At 46.0% G+C, this 17941-nt stretch overlaps 1 protein-coding gene across 9 annotated transcripts in view; it reads left to right on the top strand.

Annotated features, from left to right (window-relative positions):
* Window positions 1-17941, top strand: part of PPFIA3 (PPFI scaffold protein A3) — a 966668-nt gene that overhangs the window by 780557 nt on the left and 168170 nt on the right. For all 9 annotated transcript variants that reach the window (XM_085616258.1, XM_085616264.1, XM_085616259.1 and 6 more), the window contains one exon: window positions 4552-4723. In XM_085616258.1, the coding sequence (XP_085472384.1) occupies window positions 4552-4723 (172 nt within the window). The remainder of the gene's footprint in view (window positions 1-4551; window positions 4724-17941) is intronic.

Below are 17941 nucleotides of genomic sequence, written 5' to 3'. Positions count from 1 at the left end.
TAATAAGATCCTATGGGATGGAAGTGGTGTCATATGCAGATGACACCCAGATCATGGTGTCCCTTTCCCACTCGGGTAGTTCCCCCGCTCTCAGGTTTAGGAACTGCATGGAGGCAGTTTCTCAGTGGATGATTTACAATTCACTAAAACTGAACGGGGAAAAAACCGAGGTTCTTATCTTTGGCGGAAATAGGGACATCTGGTCTTCGGAGTGGTGGCCTCCCTCTCTGGGAGTGTGTCCTATACCTACGGTCCTGGCCCGTAATCTGGGTGTGATGATTAATCCTGCTCTTTCTATGTCTCAGCAGGTTAACAGGACTGTTTCTACCTGCTGGGGTATTATCAGGACCCGTAGGAAAATCAGACACTATCTGGCTCCGCATGCCCGCAAGCAGATTGTGGTTGCATTGGTCGCCTCACGGCTTGACTACTGCAACGCTCTCTATGCTGGCATAAATAAGGGCCTTGTGCAGCTCCTACAAATAGCCCAAAATGTGGCAGCCAAATTTGTGCTTGATGCTCCTAGGATTTCTTTGGCTACCGCTGCTAGAGACAGTCTGCATTGGTTACCAATCCAAGATAGGATTGTTTTCAAGATCCTTTGTATGACCTTTGTGGCCCTGTCTGGCAGTGGGGCAGAAGGAGTGAAGGACTTGCTGGTTCCCTATGTCCCGAGCAGAAATCTGCGTTCCCGGGGAAAGAATCTGCTGTCAGTTCCCCGCTTTCAAAGAGTTAAATGGGGAGGGAGGGCCTTTTTTCGTCCCTAGCCCCAAAACTGTGAAATTCCTGCCCTATTGAAATCAAATCTCAGCATAATCTCCCTATTTTTCGAAAGGCATTAAAGACGTGGCTCTTTGCCAAGGCCTACCCGTAGGTGTAGTTCTGGTCTGTTTGATCTTTTTTGTTAGGCGCCTTGATGCCTTTGGGCTTAGTTGCGCTATATAAATTTTCTTTCATTCATTCATTAACTAAGATTTGTGGTGGGATCCCAGCACTATCAGTGCGCTTTTCCACTGTTCAGACTGATAGCTGCTCCAATTTTGTTTAAAAAAAGAGTTGTCAGTTGTCGTTTTACTGCATCAGTCAAGAGTCCATGTATTTCCGTGCTTGGACAACTGGTTAGTGAAAGCAAAGTGCCCTCCGCTGGGTGGGCAACACCTTCAGCAAATGATGACTCTCCTTCACGACAAACTTTCCTATCAACGTCCAGAAGCCCCACTTCTTTCGTACACAGAGGTGGTAATGGACATTTTCGGAATAAAGATGGTTCCTTCTTTTTGTAGGGTTGCGGATTTTTGCGAAATGATTGAGTTTTCTGATTTATGCTTGCGTCCCATTTCCATAGGACTAACTATGCAAGATGGAGTTAACCATCAGAGTCACTGAAACATTGTGTGGACTTAATTAGATCCACTAATGCTATTTATATTGTGCAATGTATTGAGGGGAAACAACTTAAACTTTGCACATTGACAAAATTAACAGGGCGATGTTACGAAGTATGATTGAGGAATGAGTGCTATGATTGTGAGCACATACTTCAGATAGTATTACAATTTAAAAAAAGAGTGCAGGATAAAGTTTCAATATATTTTGTATATTTTTATTTCTTGCAATTTGTCCATAATGGATGTGAATGCATTTATATTCAATGCCATGCTAATTTTTATTTGAAAAATAAATGGATATTTTTTTTAAATTGTATTTGTGATGACTATTTGACATTTCACTTTAATACACAGCTTTTTGCTTTTATTGATTCTCTGTCCTTCTGTAAACATAAAAATACAGTGGCTACTTAGCATATCCTGCTGGTATGATCATTTACCAAGAAGATGCTGTTGTTTTTATTTGTTTATTTAACCATGTCCTTTGGTCTTGAGTGGTTACTCTGTTTGTATACTGGCGTCTGCATAGCCAGATGGCAGATTAGGGACCTCCAGTGGTGCCTGAGATAGCAGATAAGGTATCGATCCCCCATTCTCTTCCAGATCAACCATTTTAGTGGGTCATCCTTTCAGTGTTCTGATTGCTCAGGTTACAGTGGCCACCAGCATCTCCTCACTGGACTGGGACCTGTGTGACATGACAGTGCAGGGCCTGAGGTCCACAAGGGAGCAGTACCTGCATATATATGTGCTGGAGCTTTTTGTGGTCTACCTTACTATGTAAGCATTTCTTCTTTCTCCTAGAAAACTTCAGATTCTGTTAGACCACACAACATTATATTATCACACTTTGTCAATAGACAGGGTAGTGTGTGGTTGTGTTCCCTATCTTGGGAGGCTTGTGGAAATGGGCACAGCAGTTCTCCTGCCAGGCTCCTTCACTGCGACAGCAGATGCTGTTGGTCACTTCTCACCGAAGAACCACACATGGGACCTATTCTTCTTTAAAGTGTGGTTTTCACTTGTGGATCTTTTTCTTTTCAATGGTTCGCTGGAGGATGCCTTCAGATTCAACGGGCGTCAGGTTACCTGGTATTAGGGTCTCATGGACACTTTCGGATGATCTCTCTTCTTTCCGAAATACTGCACAAGGTGGAGGAAGGCCAAGAACTGATCAGACAGGGCACAGAAGATCTGGTACACTGATCTGGTTCCACTCCACACTCAGCCACTCCTTCCTCGCTCATGAAGAGTGAACTAGGGGCAGCTCCTCCGTTAAGTTGAAGGAGCATCGTCCCACAAAAAAATTGCCCTCAAAGATCGTAAAATAAAATGGTAATAAAGTTCATTTATTACCATTTTATTTTTCCTACCAAAGCCCCAAACTGAGCGTCAGGACAGGGGGGATGGGCGATGGGGCTTTCTGATTTCTGCTGCTGCCAGTCAGGCAGAAGCAGAAAGCAGTGATAGGCAGGGCACTTCAGTTTAAAGAGTGCATGTCTTTTTTGCTGGACGTCTTGCGAAAGCCAGCCAGACATGCAAAGTTGAAACCACTCTAACACAGCTGTCTTAAGATAGCTGGGTTAGAGACAGCATTGGGCTCCCGTGCCGTCGGGAGTGGCAAGCGAGACCGCACCCTCCAAATCCTGACACTGCTCATCATCTTGGCGACAAGGAAACCTAAATTATCTACATAGGCTTCTGAAACAATTTCCTTCAGTGCTTGGAGTCAGAAGGCCTCAAACCCTTTAAATCTTGCTTTTCTGATGTCTTCTAATTTGCATTGCCTCTTGCACAGCAGGGTCTTGCAGTGGCTGTAGTTAAGGGCCATTATTTGGTGGCCATGAATGGCCTCAAGTGTCTGCCTGGTCAGAGACGTATCTGCCTATTCAACCTTCCTTGTTTAGCTACTAGTGGTGCGTTTTCTGAAAATGTTGCTTTACTTTTTTCTTCCTACTCTGTTTATTGTTCCTCAGATGGATTTTAATCTCAAATAGATTTTATTGGTGGCATTCCTGTTCGAGCCAATGAATGCATTGTTGCCCAGTTCGGCTTCTTACCCTGAAGACAGTTTTGCTGGTGGCAATAACTTTACTGGTTTAGAGAACTTCAGCCCTAGTAGTCTTTCTATCTTTCACAGTTTTCTTCCTGAGTAAATTGGTTCTTCACACCTGGCCATCTTTGTTATCCACATTGATTTCTGAATTTCATATTGTTCTGTTTGTTAAACTTGCATTCTTATTTTCTCCTTCACGTTTATCCAAAAAAGAAGCTACTGCATAGACTAGACCCCAGACGATTAGTGTCTTCCTACATCAACCACACTTGTCAGAACATAGTCGAAGATCAGCTCTTTGTGGTCTTGGCTGGAGCTAAGAAGGTCTCCATTTCCTAATTTTGCACTGCTGGGCCATTCCACAAAATAATTTTTTTTTGAAAAGCTGTCCATCGAGCAATCTTCTTACACAAAGAGATTGTAACTTGTTTTGGTCTCAGAAATCAAATGTTTTATCATAGGTAGATATGATGCAGCAATATGGTTTTCTATACAACTGCTAGAGCTTATGTAGCTTCACAGCTGCTACTTATGCACAATATGTCACCTTTGATTTGCATTGACTTAAATGGAAGAACATATAGTACTGCACTACTCATTTAGAAATAGTGTCTCATCATTAAGTTTATTTGCTGTCACTTAATTCATATTTATATATTTTTCACTCAGAATTAATGTATTTAGTTACAAATGTAGGCTAGAAAACAAGTGTGCATTAAAGTACCGGTCAGATTTACAGGACAGCACAAAATGACAGTTTAGGGTCATTAACAAGGTGGACAGCCTACAATAATACCATACGCTTAAAAACAAGATCTAAAAACAGTTACCCTTGGCAATTCTTTCTTTTTATCATTGCCCAGATTGTCAAAAGGATGTATAATTTGAGCTAGTATGTTTAGTATATGGCAAACATTTAAAGACTAGCATCTTGCAGTTTACATATGTTCATTTGTAGCTAACTGTCCTCTGACGGTCCTTTGATTCCTTCAATTTGCTCAGGAGATCTAGGATTTGTGTCGGGCCAGGTGTGGCATTTTAGATATGCGTAGACCTGCTACACATCATGTTGAGTGCGTGACATACCTGTTCATTTGTGTTGTGCAGGAGAGCACCAAGACCTTCAGCCGCTCACCTTCCTGGAGGAAAATGTTCAGAGAGAAGGATCTGAGGGGAGTGAGTCCGGATTCTGCTGAAATGCTGCCAGCCAACTTCCGCACTGCATCTGTGTCCTCCATTACCTCACCTGTGGTGCAGCTACGCAAGATGCAATCTGAAGGTAATCATAACACTGAATTGCAAAATGATTAACAGGACATTGAAATCAGGGCATAGAATTCAACTTAACACTAAATACACTGTGTTGCTTCAAGAAAGAGAAAATGGGATATCAGCAGTACAGCCACATAACATCATTGCAGCTAATGGAAACATGAGCACTAGAGACTTTGAACCACCACCAGAAAGGGTTGCTGCAGTCCAGTTCTGGTACTATATAAATACAGGCTTTGGTGACAGGTGAAGCAGGAGAACTTGCAGTAGACAGATACAGGTAACATAGCACAGGTGCTACAACACTTCAGACACAGAGCTGTTGGCATGTAGGCACAGGCGCTTTGGGGGAAAGGGAGGAACGCTGGCTACGCACACCATGTTACCAAAACAAAGAGAGAAACAAAATAAAAAAAATGGAAAGATCATCATCTCATCATTCTGTGGAAAAGTGTAGAAAATCCGGTATGGATTCCCACAGAGGAAAAACTCGATATATAAAAAGAAATCTCCTTCAGGACACCAACATAAAAGCATTCTCATCGCTGTTCATCGACATCAAGAACATCAACATCGCAGTCGAGAGGTTTGGCCCCTCCTTGTTCATCGTCCAAAGAAGGGTCAGTGTTGACGCTCTGTTATCACCACTCAGTTTCCAAACCGGCGGCAAGATTATCATCACCGCCGTCGACTATGGAATCTACGATGGCACCAACTTTACTGCCCTCACACTCTCTGTCTGCATCAAAGACTCCCCATTCGGCGTCGAAATTGCATCACTCGAAGACTCAATCAACGTCAAAAGGGCATCTTTCCCCGTCGAGGCTCTGTTTCCAGTAAAAAAGTCTTGCACAACGTCGATCACACCTCTCTCGATGTCAGTGGTATATCAAATCAGTCTGTCCTTTTCTCCAGAATGGTTCAGGTCTCCATCTGTGCATTCATCTACTCAGCAGTCAAAGGCTCCGTTGGCTCAATCAATTACTTTACTTCATTCTATAAGGCCAATAATTCCTGAAGACGATCCTTTACAGATTCATTACAGCCTTTAAATCTGTCTCCATTTGAAAGGTTTTCGAAAGCCACGTCCATGTCGCCATTTGGAAATGGAATTCTCCATCTCCGAACAGGACACCACCACCAAGAATGCCTTCTGACAGAGGATCCATGACCCCCTAATACTCCTGATCAAGGTCACGATCACATTATTCCACCTCAACACATTCATCCTATACTCCAACTTCTCTGCCTCAGTCCCCTGCTAGGATTTCACCACTGGATGGCTTTCTTAATTTTCAAGATGCATTAGTAAGAGGTGCTACGAAACTGGACATTAATGTGGGTACACCTCAGTCAACAGTATCTGTGATCCTTGAAACTCTGCAGCCAAGAACTCCAAGACCTCTTCTTCCTAGTCTCCTGAACATAGAGGAAACGTTTCTTACTCCAGCCAAAATACAGTCTGCTTCGCCAAGATTACTAAAAAAGTATAGGCCTCAGCTGCAGTATCTTGGTTTTCTAAAGACAGATCTGAGACCAGATTCAATAATTGCTATGGAGGTAAGGGGAAGACATACTACCGCACCCAAATCCACATCTTAAGGGAGAGCAAGCCAATGGGTGCCATTGGCAAAAGGGTCTGTGGAACAACCTCCACCCAGTTTAGAAATGCCAGTGCTGCTGCTCTGCTAGGCAAATATTACTGAGAAATCTGGAATAGAATGAAGACCTTTGTGTATGATTTACTGACTCACAGGCAACAAGAGGTCCTAGAAATTTGTCTAGTTTTTTTTTTTTAAGAAAGGTTGAGGTTTGCATAGTATTCTGAGTAAAAGAACCTAATCTGAGCCACACAAGTCGCCCCATCCTGGATTTCTCTGGGTGTCTAATTTACAAAAATATACAGGTTCGCTAGGTTCTCCTAGGTGCCGTCTGAGCTTGGATCCAAAATCCACAGCTAGGCACATTACAAAAAAGGGTCAATTTTCATTGGAAAAAGTTGATGTTTCCACGTTGCGTTTTGGCATTTTCCTGTCGCGGGAACTAGCCCTAACAACACAAGTGAGGTACCATTTTTATTGGGAGACTTGGGGGAAGGCTAGGTGGGAGGAAATGTGTGGCTCCCCACAGATTACAGAACTTTCCATTACCGAAAAATGAGGAAAATGAGTTTGTTTTAACAAAGTTTGAGGTTTGAAAAGGATTCTGAGTAACAGAACCTGGTGAGAACCACACAAGTCACCCATCCAGGATTCCCCTGGGTGTCTAGCTTACAAAAATGAACAGGTTTGCTAGGTTTCCTTAAGTGCTGGCTGAGCTATTGTCAAAAATCCACAGCTAGGCAAAATGTGTTTTTTCCATGTTGTGTTTTGGGCTGTTTCCTATTGTGGGCACCAGGCCTACCCACACAAGTGAGGTACCATTTGTATCGGGGGATTTAGGGGAACACAGAATAGTAGAACAAGTGTTAATACTAATTGACTTTCGATGCATTTCTGCCTTCCAAATGTATGACAGTGTTCACAAAAGGTCATTTTGAAAAATGCCCTCTAATTCACATGCTAGTATCTCCACAAATTCGGAGATGTGCAATGAGATCGCTTTCAGCGGGAAGCCTCCATTGATTCGATTTTCCAGCGTCATATTGACGCTTCTTTAGATGCCTCTTACTGATTGGCTCAGCCCTAGTACCGGCCCCTGTAGCCAGGACGCTACGTAACCAGCAACTAGTGAGGGGGCTTCCAGCCACAGCGGCAAGCCTCCACTGACTTTAACGTTCCAGCGTCATAATGACGTTTCTTCAGATGCCTCGTACCGATTGGCTCAGTCCCATTACTGGACCCTGCAACCAGGACACCACGTGACGTTTCACGTGACTACGCCCTGAACCTTACGTGGCGTTATATCTCGTCTTTGGACTTCCGACTCTCTATCGTCGGGGTCCGCTTACACGAGGGTGAACGTAGGTCCAGAACGGGTGCCTGGCGTTGCAGGCGTGAGTTATTTCTTCGATCAGCAGCTAAGTACTTTTCTTTGCCATGATATATCTCGGCACTTATTTCCTTATTGTTTTTGTTACTTCTGTTTCTTGTCTAGGGTGTGCCATTTCGCCACCACCCCCGTCCCGTGACCCATGGTGCTCAGAACTTTTGCACCTCTTGTAAGAATATTACGCTTTTTCTTGCATCAATATCTTACCCAGTAGTATACTTTGATATTTGGTCACTTTTGTGTTGGCCGATTTTCACTTGCTAGTATATACGTTACTTGGGTATTTCGATCTCCCATGAATCATAGAGGGATCGTTTTTTGCGTTTTAGCATTCAGTTGGCAGGCCTTGTTAGTTGCACAAGTTCACGGATAGCAACACCGGATTTCTGGTTATTACTATCATAAGTGCACCTCGAAGAGCACGTTTGCATGTCTCTAAATTGTGACATCTTCAGAAGCATACTGATGCATATTTGTTTGTCTTTTGTGTTTCTCTATGTTGTACGTTTCCGTTTGTCACAATGAACCTTTTTTCAGAATATGCTCGGTTCCTCTCTATACATGACGGAATCTAGTTTGAGTGTTTTTTGATGTTTTTAACACTTATAAACCCTTGGTTAGGGTGGGCCTTAGCGAGCTCATACCGCCGGGTTCTCACATCTACACCTTTGGTCCTGATGAAAGCCTGATTAACATTCATGTAGGCAGAAACATGTTGACCGCACTTTTAGGGGTAATACACGAACTTTAAATTCTAGTACTTTATCCCACACATTTCTTTACCTATGTCTGATTGGCAAAATCAATAAAGTTCTTTTTGACACAATTTGGACATTTTTAAATTTCACCTAATTCACCTTTCACTCAAACACATTTTTTACCAGCTCCGCAGTAATCTGGCGTTGCAGCACACTAGGGTGGCACTCGGCCACTCCTGGTGGGGCCCAATGATGAAGCATGTCACCAACCAGGTTGGTGAGTGAGGGCTTTTTTAAGAAACCAAATGGTTCTTTTCAAACAGTGTTAATCTAACGTGATTTTTTGAGGGGAGTAGGAGTGTCTCTTCATTGTTCCCTTCCTCTCCTGTTGATTCCCGCACATTACTACTGCTTCTAAACTCTATATTTTGTTCCCATTTTGGAAATACAAAGGTTCCCTTGATACCTATTTTTCACTCTTTATATTTTGTCAAATGAATTGCTATATACCCGATGTACAATGAAAAATCATTGCAAGGTGTGTGGAAATGTGCCTTTTACTGAGCACACCGGTGCAGGGGTCACCCTTATCTTGTCCACGGGTCCTTAGACCAACAAAATGGAGATTGGCAGTGAAGCTGGAATTCAATAACAAGTTTATTAATCACTCATGAGTGGGACCATGTCCACACAGCACTCTCGTCCTGCCTGAGGTAGTACATTGAAGTCACAGAACACATGCCTTAAATACAGCTTTTTCTGCACTGATAAGCATGTAGATACAAATAGAAGGTACAGGCCTACACAGGAATAGTTACCGACAAACATAGGCAGATGGGAGATCACTTAGTCAGCAAAGTGGGAGGGGGAGCAGAACTGTTTACAACAGCGCAAATGATTGACAGTTACATCTTTAGCCAGGTTCATTCTAGCAGCTACAATCCTTTTCTCAGCATCAATACATTGCTTTGACAGGAGGAGTTAACTAAAGCTGATGACATAAGCAGAATAGAAGAGCAAGCTACAGTGAGGACGGAAGAATTATATGGCTAACAAAATGGATGCTACAACCAGGATGGCTTCAGCTTATGCTAACGGAAATTATTTCAGATTTCCACAGACGACCCTTTTAGGATATGCTGAAGACATTTTTTTATACTTTTGATGGAATACAAAAAATATTGTTTATATCGATCTGCATCATTTCATATACCCAGCAGTTGGTAATGTTGGTGGCATTGTGTGTATGGTGCAACATCTGAATGAAAGTGTTATTGAGGTAGGACAGTCTATGTTTTTGCTCATGATAAGGAAGAGTGAAGTAATGGTGTTCAATGGGGGCAGGAGTAGTAGCAGTCAGTAGATTTCGGACAGGAGCTACTTCCTCCACAGTCCATGTTATTATGGCAACAATAACAGTCAAGATAAGTCCAGTAGCAATTATTGTTCCTTTACTACAAACTTTTACAACAGTCGGATTCTTCTCCTTAGGCATATTCATTTCGTCGATAAACAACAAAACAGATGGTGCCCTAAGGTCCTGGGCAGGCATTGATTTCTTCACAAACATTGAGACGAATAGTCACTAAAAGGCTACCCCCTTTGAAGTTAGTCTTTAACCACCCAGGACAATGGCTCAAACAGACTTTTTCAGCAACAAAGTGTCTTTCTTCCTAGGTCGCAGCTGATATCGGGATGTACCAGGAATAGTGTGGTCCAGGAAGACTTCCTCAAATCCTTCAGGTGACCCAGCTTGTCCTTTCTCGGTGACCAGGATATCGCGGTGATCTGCCAACGCAGCTAGGCTCACTAGGTCTTGCAACACTTTTCGACAGTGTGTCGCATGGACCCAGTTCTTTTGGTTCGTCACTCGAACTGCAGTCCTGGCAGCCAATTGTACCTGCTCCGGTCCTCGCCACCTGGGTGCTAGGGAGCTGGCTCTCTGGAAGGACTTTACGACCACATAGTCACCAGGGCGCAAGCAGTGGCCCTCACCTTGCGACTTGTCTGGAAGAGTCTCCCGAACCTGTTGATAAATAGAAGAAAAACTGTCAGTCAACTGAGACAAATAGTCATTAGTCAATGCATAGGGTACATCATGTATAGGGCGTGTCTTAGGAATCCCCCAAATATTCATTGGCCTTCCAAAAACCACCTCATACGGCGTGAGGCCAGATTGTGTATGTGGTATCGATTTAATGGATAGCAATGCCTAGGGCAATGCATCAGGCCATTTCAAAGATGTGGAAGCCTGAATTTTGGCCAATTTTAAATTCAGGGTAGAGTTGTAACATTCCACTAGTCCTGCTGATTGTGGGTGAAAAGCAGCATAAAACTTCTGCTTAATTCCCAACCCTTTCATGAGATACTCAACAACTTGCCCAATAAAATGGGGTCCGTTGTCACTCCACAAAACTCGGCAAATGCCGAATCAGGGAAAGAATTCCTTTAGGAGCACCTTTGCTGTAGTAAGAGCTGTATTATCCTTCGTAGCATATGCCTCCACCCATTTAATGAAGGCACAAACCACTACCAGGACATACTTTAGATTATAGCAAAACCAAAGGGGATGATGGACGGAGTGTTGAATAATGCAAGACTCACCCCCAGCCAACTGATCTGGGTTTAATCCATCATCATTCTTTAGCTCACTCTGCCACCCCAGTTCAGACATGACCATATGCAAATCAGTCTGACCCTGTGCCTCATGGGAACAGTCCTGCCCGAACTGCCAAGCCATGTCTTCCCTGAACCGGAAACCAGCATCCTGGGACCGGTTTCTGGCTAATCAACCGTCATTAGCCAGGCTAGATTGAATCCAGTGGCAAAGTGAGCAAGGGACCCACGTCTGGGCATACCCTGCCAATTTAGGGCGAACAAAGCAAAGCCAAAGGGGATGATGGACGGAGTGTTGGAACAATGCAAGCACTCACCCCCATATTTTAGATTATTACAGCGCTCAAGCTGGATGTATTCCATTTGCATGACCTCAAAAGGTGCAGTTGGTATCGCAAACCCTCCTGCTGGAGTTCGTGTTCCCTTTCCAGGATTATACTAGTGACAAATCAGACAGGACTGGACTATCTTTTTAGCCGTGCCGGCAATCTCTGGGTGATCCCAAACTTGCATAAGATGCTTTGCTATTGAGGATGCTCCAACATGTGACGACCTATGTGCCATGTGAATCATGAGATGTAAATAGGCTGTGGGTAACTTCCATTTTGTCATTTCTTTATTCCTCCAACAGCCCTCATCATCCAATGTTCCCTCCTTAGACCATTGGTCTAATTTGTCAACAGAGCAGATTGTTGCATGTCCAGCACCTCTTGCCTGGCATCATGCCAACGCTCAGCCTGTGACTTAATTACATACATAGATGTGGTACTCCGCTGCATTGCAGTCTCACGAGCTGTGTAATCCGCAAAGGCATTGCCTGCTCCTATTTTATCGGTCACTTTCTTGTGTGCGCTACACTTAACAATTGCTACTTGCTTAGGATAGGTCAAAGCAGTAAGGAGATTATGGAATAATTCCCCATGCATTATCTGTGTCCCATGTGAAGTAAGAAAGCCTCTTTCTTTCCAAAGTTTCCCAAAGTTATGCGCCACGCTGAAGGCATATTGGCTATCAGTGTAAATGTTTACAAGCAAATCTGTACTAATCTCACATGCTCTGGTCAGTGCTATCAATTTGGCTGCTTGAGCTGACTTCTGTGGGATAGGAGCTGTCTCAACTACTGTCTGAAGTGTTGTAATCACATAAGCAGCAGATGCAGTGCCATCAGGCAACTTCAGGCAAGAACCATCAACCCATAGCTCTCCATCAACATTAGAGAGAGGCGTATCTTGTAGGTCAACACAAACCTTTGTGTGCTTCAGTAAGGAATATACAGTCATGTAGCTCTCGTGGCTGAGACTGAGTTGCTGAAAGTGGCAATAATGTAGCAGGATTCAAAGTCAAACATCTTTTCAACGTGATATGAGGGGCCAAAAGTGTCAATTCATATCCTGTCAAGCGAGCTTTAGTCAGATGCTGTGTCTTTGTGTGATTTAGCAAGGCATTGACTGAATGAGGTACTAACACAAGCAATCTATGTGACAAGACTATTCCCTCAGTCTGACGTATGGACACAGCTGCTGCCGCTCGAAAACAACCAGGTAGCACGCGGGCAACTGGATCAAGGACAGCTGAGAAATATGCACAAAGACGTTGTTTATCACTGTGTGTCTGTGTTAAAATTGAGAGGGCACAACCTTCCCCCTCGTGTACATAGAGTGTGAAAGTCTTAGTGTAGTCTGGAGTGCCTAATACTGGTACAGAACAAAGAGCTTGACATAGCGGTTGGAAGGCATTCTGGCATTCAGTAGTCCATGGGAGAGGCATCAGAGTGTCTTTAGTCAAAAGGGCCAACAAGGGTTTAATAGTGTACGAAAGCTAGGGATCCACTGCCTACAAAAATAGTAAGTACCATTCTGATGGATACATCTGCCAGTGGATTCCTCACCTTGTGAATATCCCCTGCGCCAGCATTCTACAGAACTTGTTTCCCAGCTCTCTGCGCCGACGTGGACGTCATAATACATCGGCTCCGCTCGCGAGTCCGTATGACGTCACCGAAGCCATAAGAGAGCCACGTCGGCGTGATGACGTCAGTTCCCTTTTTTCTGCGCCATCGACGCGCAACGGTTTTCCAGCACTCTCCTGCTACTTTGTAGTCTTGTAGTGGTTATTGTTTCTGGATTCACCATGTCTTCGACGAGGAAGTCTGTTTTCAAACCTTGTAGGGAATGTGGCGGCCACATGTCAATGACTGACCCCCATGAGGATTGTTTGTGGTGCTTTTCTTCAGACCACGACGTGGAGGACTGTTCCAGTTGCAGAAGAATAAATCCCAAGGCCTTGAAGGAGAGAGAGGCGAAACTCTTCATGGCCAAGGTGAAGAAGGAAAGGAGAGGTAGAAAGAAGGAGAAATCGAGGCCGGAGTCGTCGACTTCACACTCTTCGAAGTCGAAGAAGCATCACAAGAAAAGAAAGCACAGCTCTCGGCGCCGGTCTTCAAAAAGTAGGACTTCGAGATCGCCTTCGCCTCGACGTCAAAGTAAGGATGTTGTATCTCCTTCTCCATCTCCTAGGAAGTCTCCAGAGAGGTCACCTTCGCCAAAGCGGACTCCAGCGCGGTCCCCGGCGCAGTCTCCGGCGCAGTCACCGGCGCAGTCTCCGGCGCCGGTGGAGTCTTCTGCTTCTGACGTCGAGCAGGAACAAGAGAAAGAGCTTTCTCCGGAGCCGGCTGATCCTGTGGCGCCTGTTGAGGACACTGCGGCTCCGGTTCCAGGTACTCCTCGACTGGATTCAGGATCAATCCCTTATCCGCAGTTCCCAACTCCGGGTGCGGATTCGACACAATTCCTTAATGCGATGTATGGGATTTTTCAACGGGCTGCCTTCCCATCCGGCGCACCATCTAGTCCCGTGGGTCCTACGGCATACACCTTGGGAGTGCCGCAGCATTATGCTCAGGCCCCATTTATGCCCTTTTTGCCGATGGCTCCTTCGTGGCAGTTTCCGGCGCCGTCTGGTGATCCATCTTGGCTTTGTTTGGATCGGCCTTCTTCGGAGCCCTCCTAGACGCCGTTGCCGACTCCCTCGGCTCCACGTCCGGCGCCGCCAACCCCGGCGCCGTCGACTCCACGTTCGGTTCCACCGACTCCGCGTATGGCGCCGCCGACGCCGGTTCCTCGGATCCGTTCCAGGAGAGAGGCCCAGAGGGTCTTGGAAGAGGAACGTTATGGCGAGGAAGTGGAAGAAGGTGAGGTGGATGCATCTTCTGACGACTTTGAAGGCATTCAAGATGCTAGTGGTCTTGATACTACTCCGGAGTGGGAGCATTCATCTACTAGATCTTCACCGCCACAAGAGCTGGCCCCCTATCATTTAGTTATTAAGAAGGCCACAGAGTTGCTGGACTTGCAGTTACCCTCTGCTGAGTATAAGCCGAACCTCCTTACTGAAGTTCTACATTCGCCTCCTTCAAATGTTGAACGCTTGTTACCATTTAATGAGGCTATCTTGGAGCCTGTTATGGACGTTTGGCGTAAGCCACTCTCTTCGCCTGCAGTCTCCAGACAGGTGGCAAGGAGATATAGGGTGGCCCCTGGGGATCCAAGTTTTCTTTCTTCCCATCCCTCTCCAGAAAGCCCTGTGGTGCAGGCTTCATGCTCGAAGCATGCTTCAGGCGCTTTCCCTCAGACTCCAGCGGATAGGGTTTCTAAAAAGACTGATCAATCAGCCAGAAAGGTCTTTTCTTCAGGAAGCATGGCGCTTAAATCGACCAATGCCACTTGTTTGCTGGGGCGCTACGTTCACGCCTTGATGGAGTCTATGAAGGTGTTAGCCACTAAGCTGCCGGAAGTAGAGAAATCTTCTTTTATGGAGGTCACTGACACTCAGGCTGCTGCAAGGCAAGTAATTCAGTCGGGGCTTGACACGGCTGATTCTGTGGCAAGGATAATGGGATCTTTGATAGCCACTAGGAGGCAAGCGTGGCTTCGTTCTTCCGGCTTCTCTTCTGATGTTCAAGCCACTTTGGTAGACTTGCCTTTTGATGGGGAGAAACTTTTTGGCGAGAAGGCTGATTCCGCCTTGCAAAGATTTAAAGATAGCAGTGTAACGGCGAAATCTTTAGGATTACAGACTCCTGCTAAGGGTTTTGGTCTTAGGAAATTCAGAGGCTTAGGGAGATCCTCATTTCGTTCCTTCCGGCAACCTCAGCAGCAGCAGCAACAGCAGCAGCAGAATCCCCTCTATAGGTCGTATAGAGGAAGGCAAAGGGGACGGAGAGGTTCTGGCCGCAACCCATCTTCATCTTCTGCCTCCTCTGCTCCCAATGAAGCTTCAGGGAAGCAGCCCTAGATCCCCCATCCTAGATCATGTGAGACCTGTGGGGGGTCGGGTGTCCCACTTTCTGCGAGTTTGGAAATCTGTTACGACTGACCTTTGGGGTTTTAAACCTCGTGGAGACTGGGTACGCCATTCCCTTTCGAGAGTTTCCTCCCCCTTAACCTCCTTGCCAGGGTTTTTGCTCAGAAGACCATCTGCTTCTTCTGCAGAAGGAGGTTCTTACTTTGTTACAAAAAGGTGCGATAGAGGTGGTTCCGGAGCAGGAAAGGGGCCAGGGATGCTACTCCCGGTATTTCCTGATTCCCAAGAAGGACGGCAGATTGTGTCCAATTCTGGACCTCAGAGTCTTGAATTTTTACCTGAAACAGGAGAAATTCAAGATGCTGACCCTTGCGCAGGTTCTTCAAGCGTTGCAGCAAGGAGACTGGATGGTGTCGATCGACTTGCAGGACGCGTACTTCCATGTCCCAATCCAGAAGTCGCACAGGAAGTATCTCCGTTTTACGGTCGGGTCGCAACACTACCAGTTTGCGGTCCTCCTGTTTGGTCTTACTACCGCACCTCGAGTCTTCACGAAGGTGATGGCAGTGGTGGCTGCTCATCTCAGGAGGTCGGGGATTCCAGTTTTCCCCTACCTGGACGACTGGCTTCTGAAGGCAGAGTCCCCAGAGATGGTGCAACATCATCTGCAGGTAACATCTCAGCTGTTATTCGACTTGGGTTTTTCGATCAATGTGCCCAAATCTCAGCTGGTGCCCTCTCAACGCAACCTGTTCATAGGGGCGGTACTGGACACTACTGTGTGTCGAGCATTTCCTCCTCCACAAAGAATTCGCGACATTCAGGAGATGATCCCTTTATTCCACAATGGAGCGGTTGTTCCAGTTCTGAAGGTCCTTCGTCTGCTTGGTCTGTTCGCTTCCTGCATTCTGTTGGTCAACCATGCACGCTGGCACATGAGGGCGCTCCAGTGGTGCCTCCGCAGGCAGTGGTATCAGCACAACGGAGATCTCAGGGAGTCTATCAAGATCTCCAGAGAAGCTTCGGCGGATCTGTCTTGGTGGAGCGTGGGGGGCAATCTGTCTCATGGGAAGCCCTTCCATCTGCCTCCATCGGTGGCCACAGTGATAACAGGGATGCCTCCACCCTAGGGTGGGGTGCTCATCTGGGGGATCTGGAGATCAAAGGTCTTTGGTCTCCAGAGGAAAGGTTGCTTCACATCAACCTTCTGGAATTGCGGGCGATTCGTTTGGCGCTCAAGGTCTTCCTCCCTTCCCTTCGCGGTCAGTCGGTTCAAGTCCTGACGGACAACACTACCGTGATGTGGTATGTCTACAAGCAGGGAGGGGTAGGGTCGTACCGTCTCTGCAGGGAAGCGGTACGGCTCTTGTCCTGGGCTCAGGATCATCGGATTTGCTTGATGGCGAATCATCTGGCCGGGGTGCTGAACGTACATACGGACAGTCTCAGTCGGCAGTTCTCCGTCGACCACGAGTGGAGGCTTCATCCGGAGGTGGTTCTTCACGTCTTTCGGACGTGGGGGTCTCCTCGGATAGACCTATTTGCCACCCCGTGAGAACGCGCATTGCCCGTCATTCTGCAGTCTCCAGTTTCCGATGCAGGGGGCGTCGTTGGGGGACGTTTTTCAATTGAGTTGGAGCTCACAACTCCTTTACGCGTTTCCTCCCATACCCTTGATTCCTCGGGTTCTGAGGAAGATTCGCCAAGACCAGGCCCAAGTTATTTTGGTCGCCCCGGATTGGCCAAGGAGGGTGTGGAATACAGATCTTCTCTACCTCTCCTCGTGCCCTCCGCTCTGGCTCCCTCTGAGGGCAGACCTCCCCTCGCTGTCGGATGGGCAGGTTCTACACCCCCACCTCCAGAGCTTACACCTTCATGCCTGGAGATTGAACGGGGCAACCTGAATTCCTTCTCTCTTCCGCCTGATGTAGTGGATGTTATTTTATCGGCCAGGCGACACTTCACCAAGTCCATTTACTCATATAGATAATCTAAGTTTGTTAAATGGTGTGGAAAGAGATCCATTGACCCTTTAAAAGCTCATCTTTCTGATGTGCTTCAGTTTGCTCTTTCCTTGGCTCAGCAGGGCTGTGCTGTGGCCACGGTCAAGGGCTATCTATCGGCCTTATCGGCTTTTCTATGTCTTCCTGATCAACCGTCATTATTTAAATCTCCTATTGTACTAAGGTTTATCAAAGGCCTTACAAACAGGTTTCCACCTACTCCTTTTGTTATGCCACAGTGGGACCTTAATCTTGTCTTAACTTTTCTGATGGGGTCTCCGTTTGAGCCTGTTCATAGTTGTCCTTTGAGGCTGTTGTCCTTTAAGACGGTCTTTCTTGTAGCCATAACCTCGGCAAGGAGGGTGAGTGAGCTTCAAGCTCTTAGTTCTAAACCCCCGTTTTTAACATTACATGCTGAAAGGATGGTACTCAGGACCAGGGCTGCTTTCCTACCTAAAGTAGTTACTCCGTTTCATTTGGGGCAGTCTATTACTCTCCCTGTTTTTTATCCACCTCCTCATCCCTCCAAGGAGGAGGAAAGACTTCATCGTCTGGACCCAAAAAGAGCTGTGAGCTTTTACTTGGACAGAACGAAAGACTTTCGTTTGGACGATC

The sequence above is a fragment of the Triturus cristatus genome, chromosome 7, assembly GCF_964204655.1.
Source record: "Triturus cristatus chromosome 7, aTriCri1.1, whole genome shotgun sequence".
Classification (NCBI taxonomy): Eukaryota; Metazoa; Chordata; class Amphibia; order Caudata; family Salamandridae; genus Triturus; species Triturus cristatus.
Note: the sequence above shows the minus strand (reverse complement) of the source record. Positions and strands in the feature narration are given on the sequence as shown.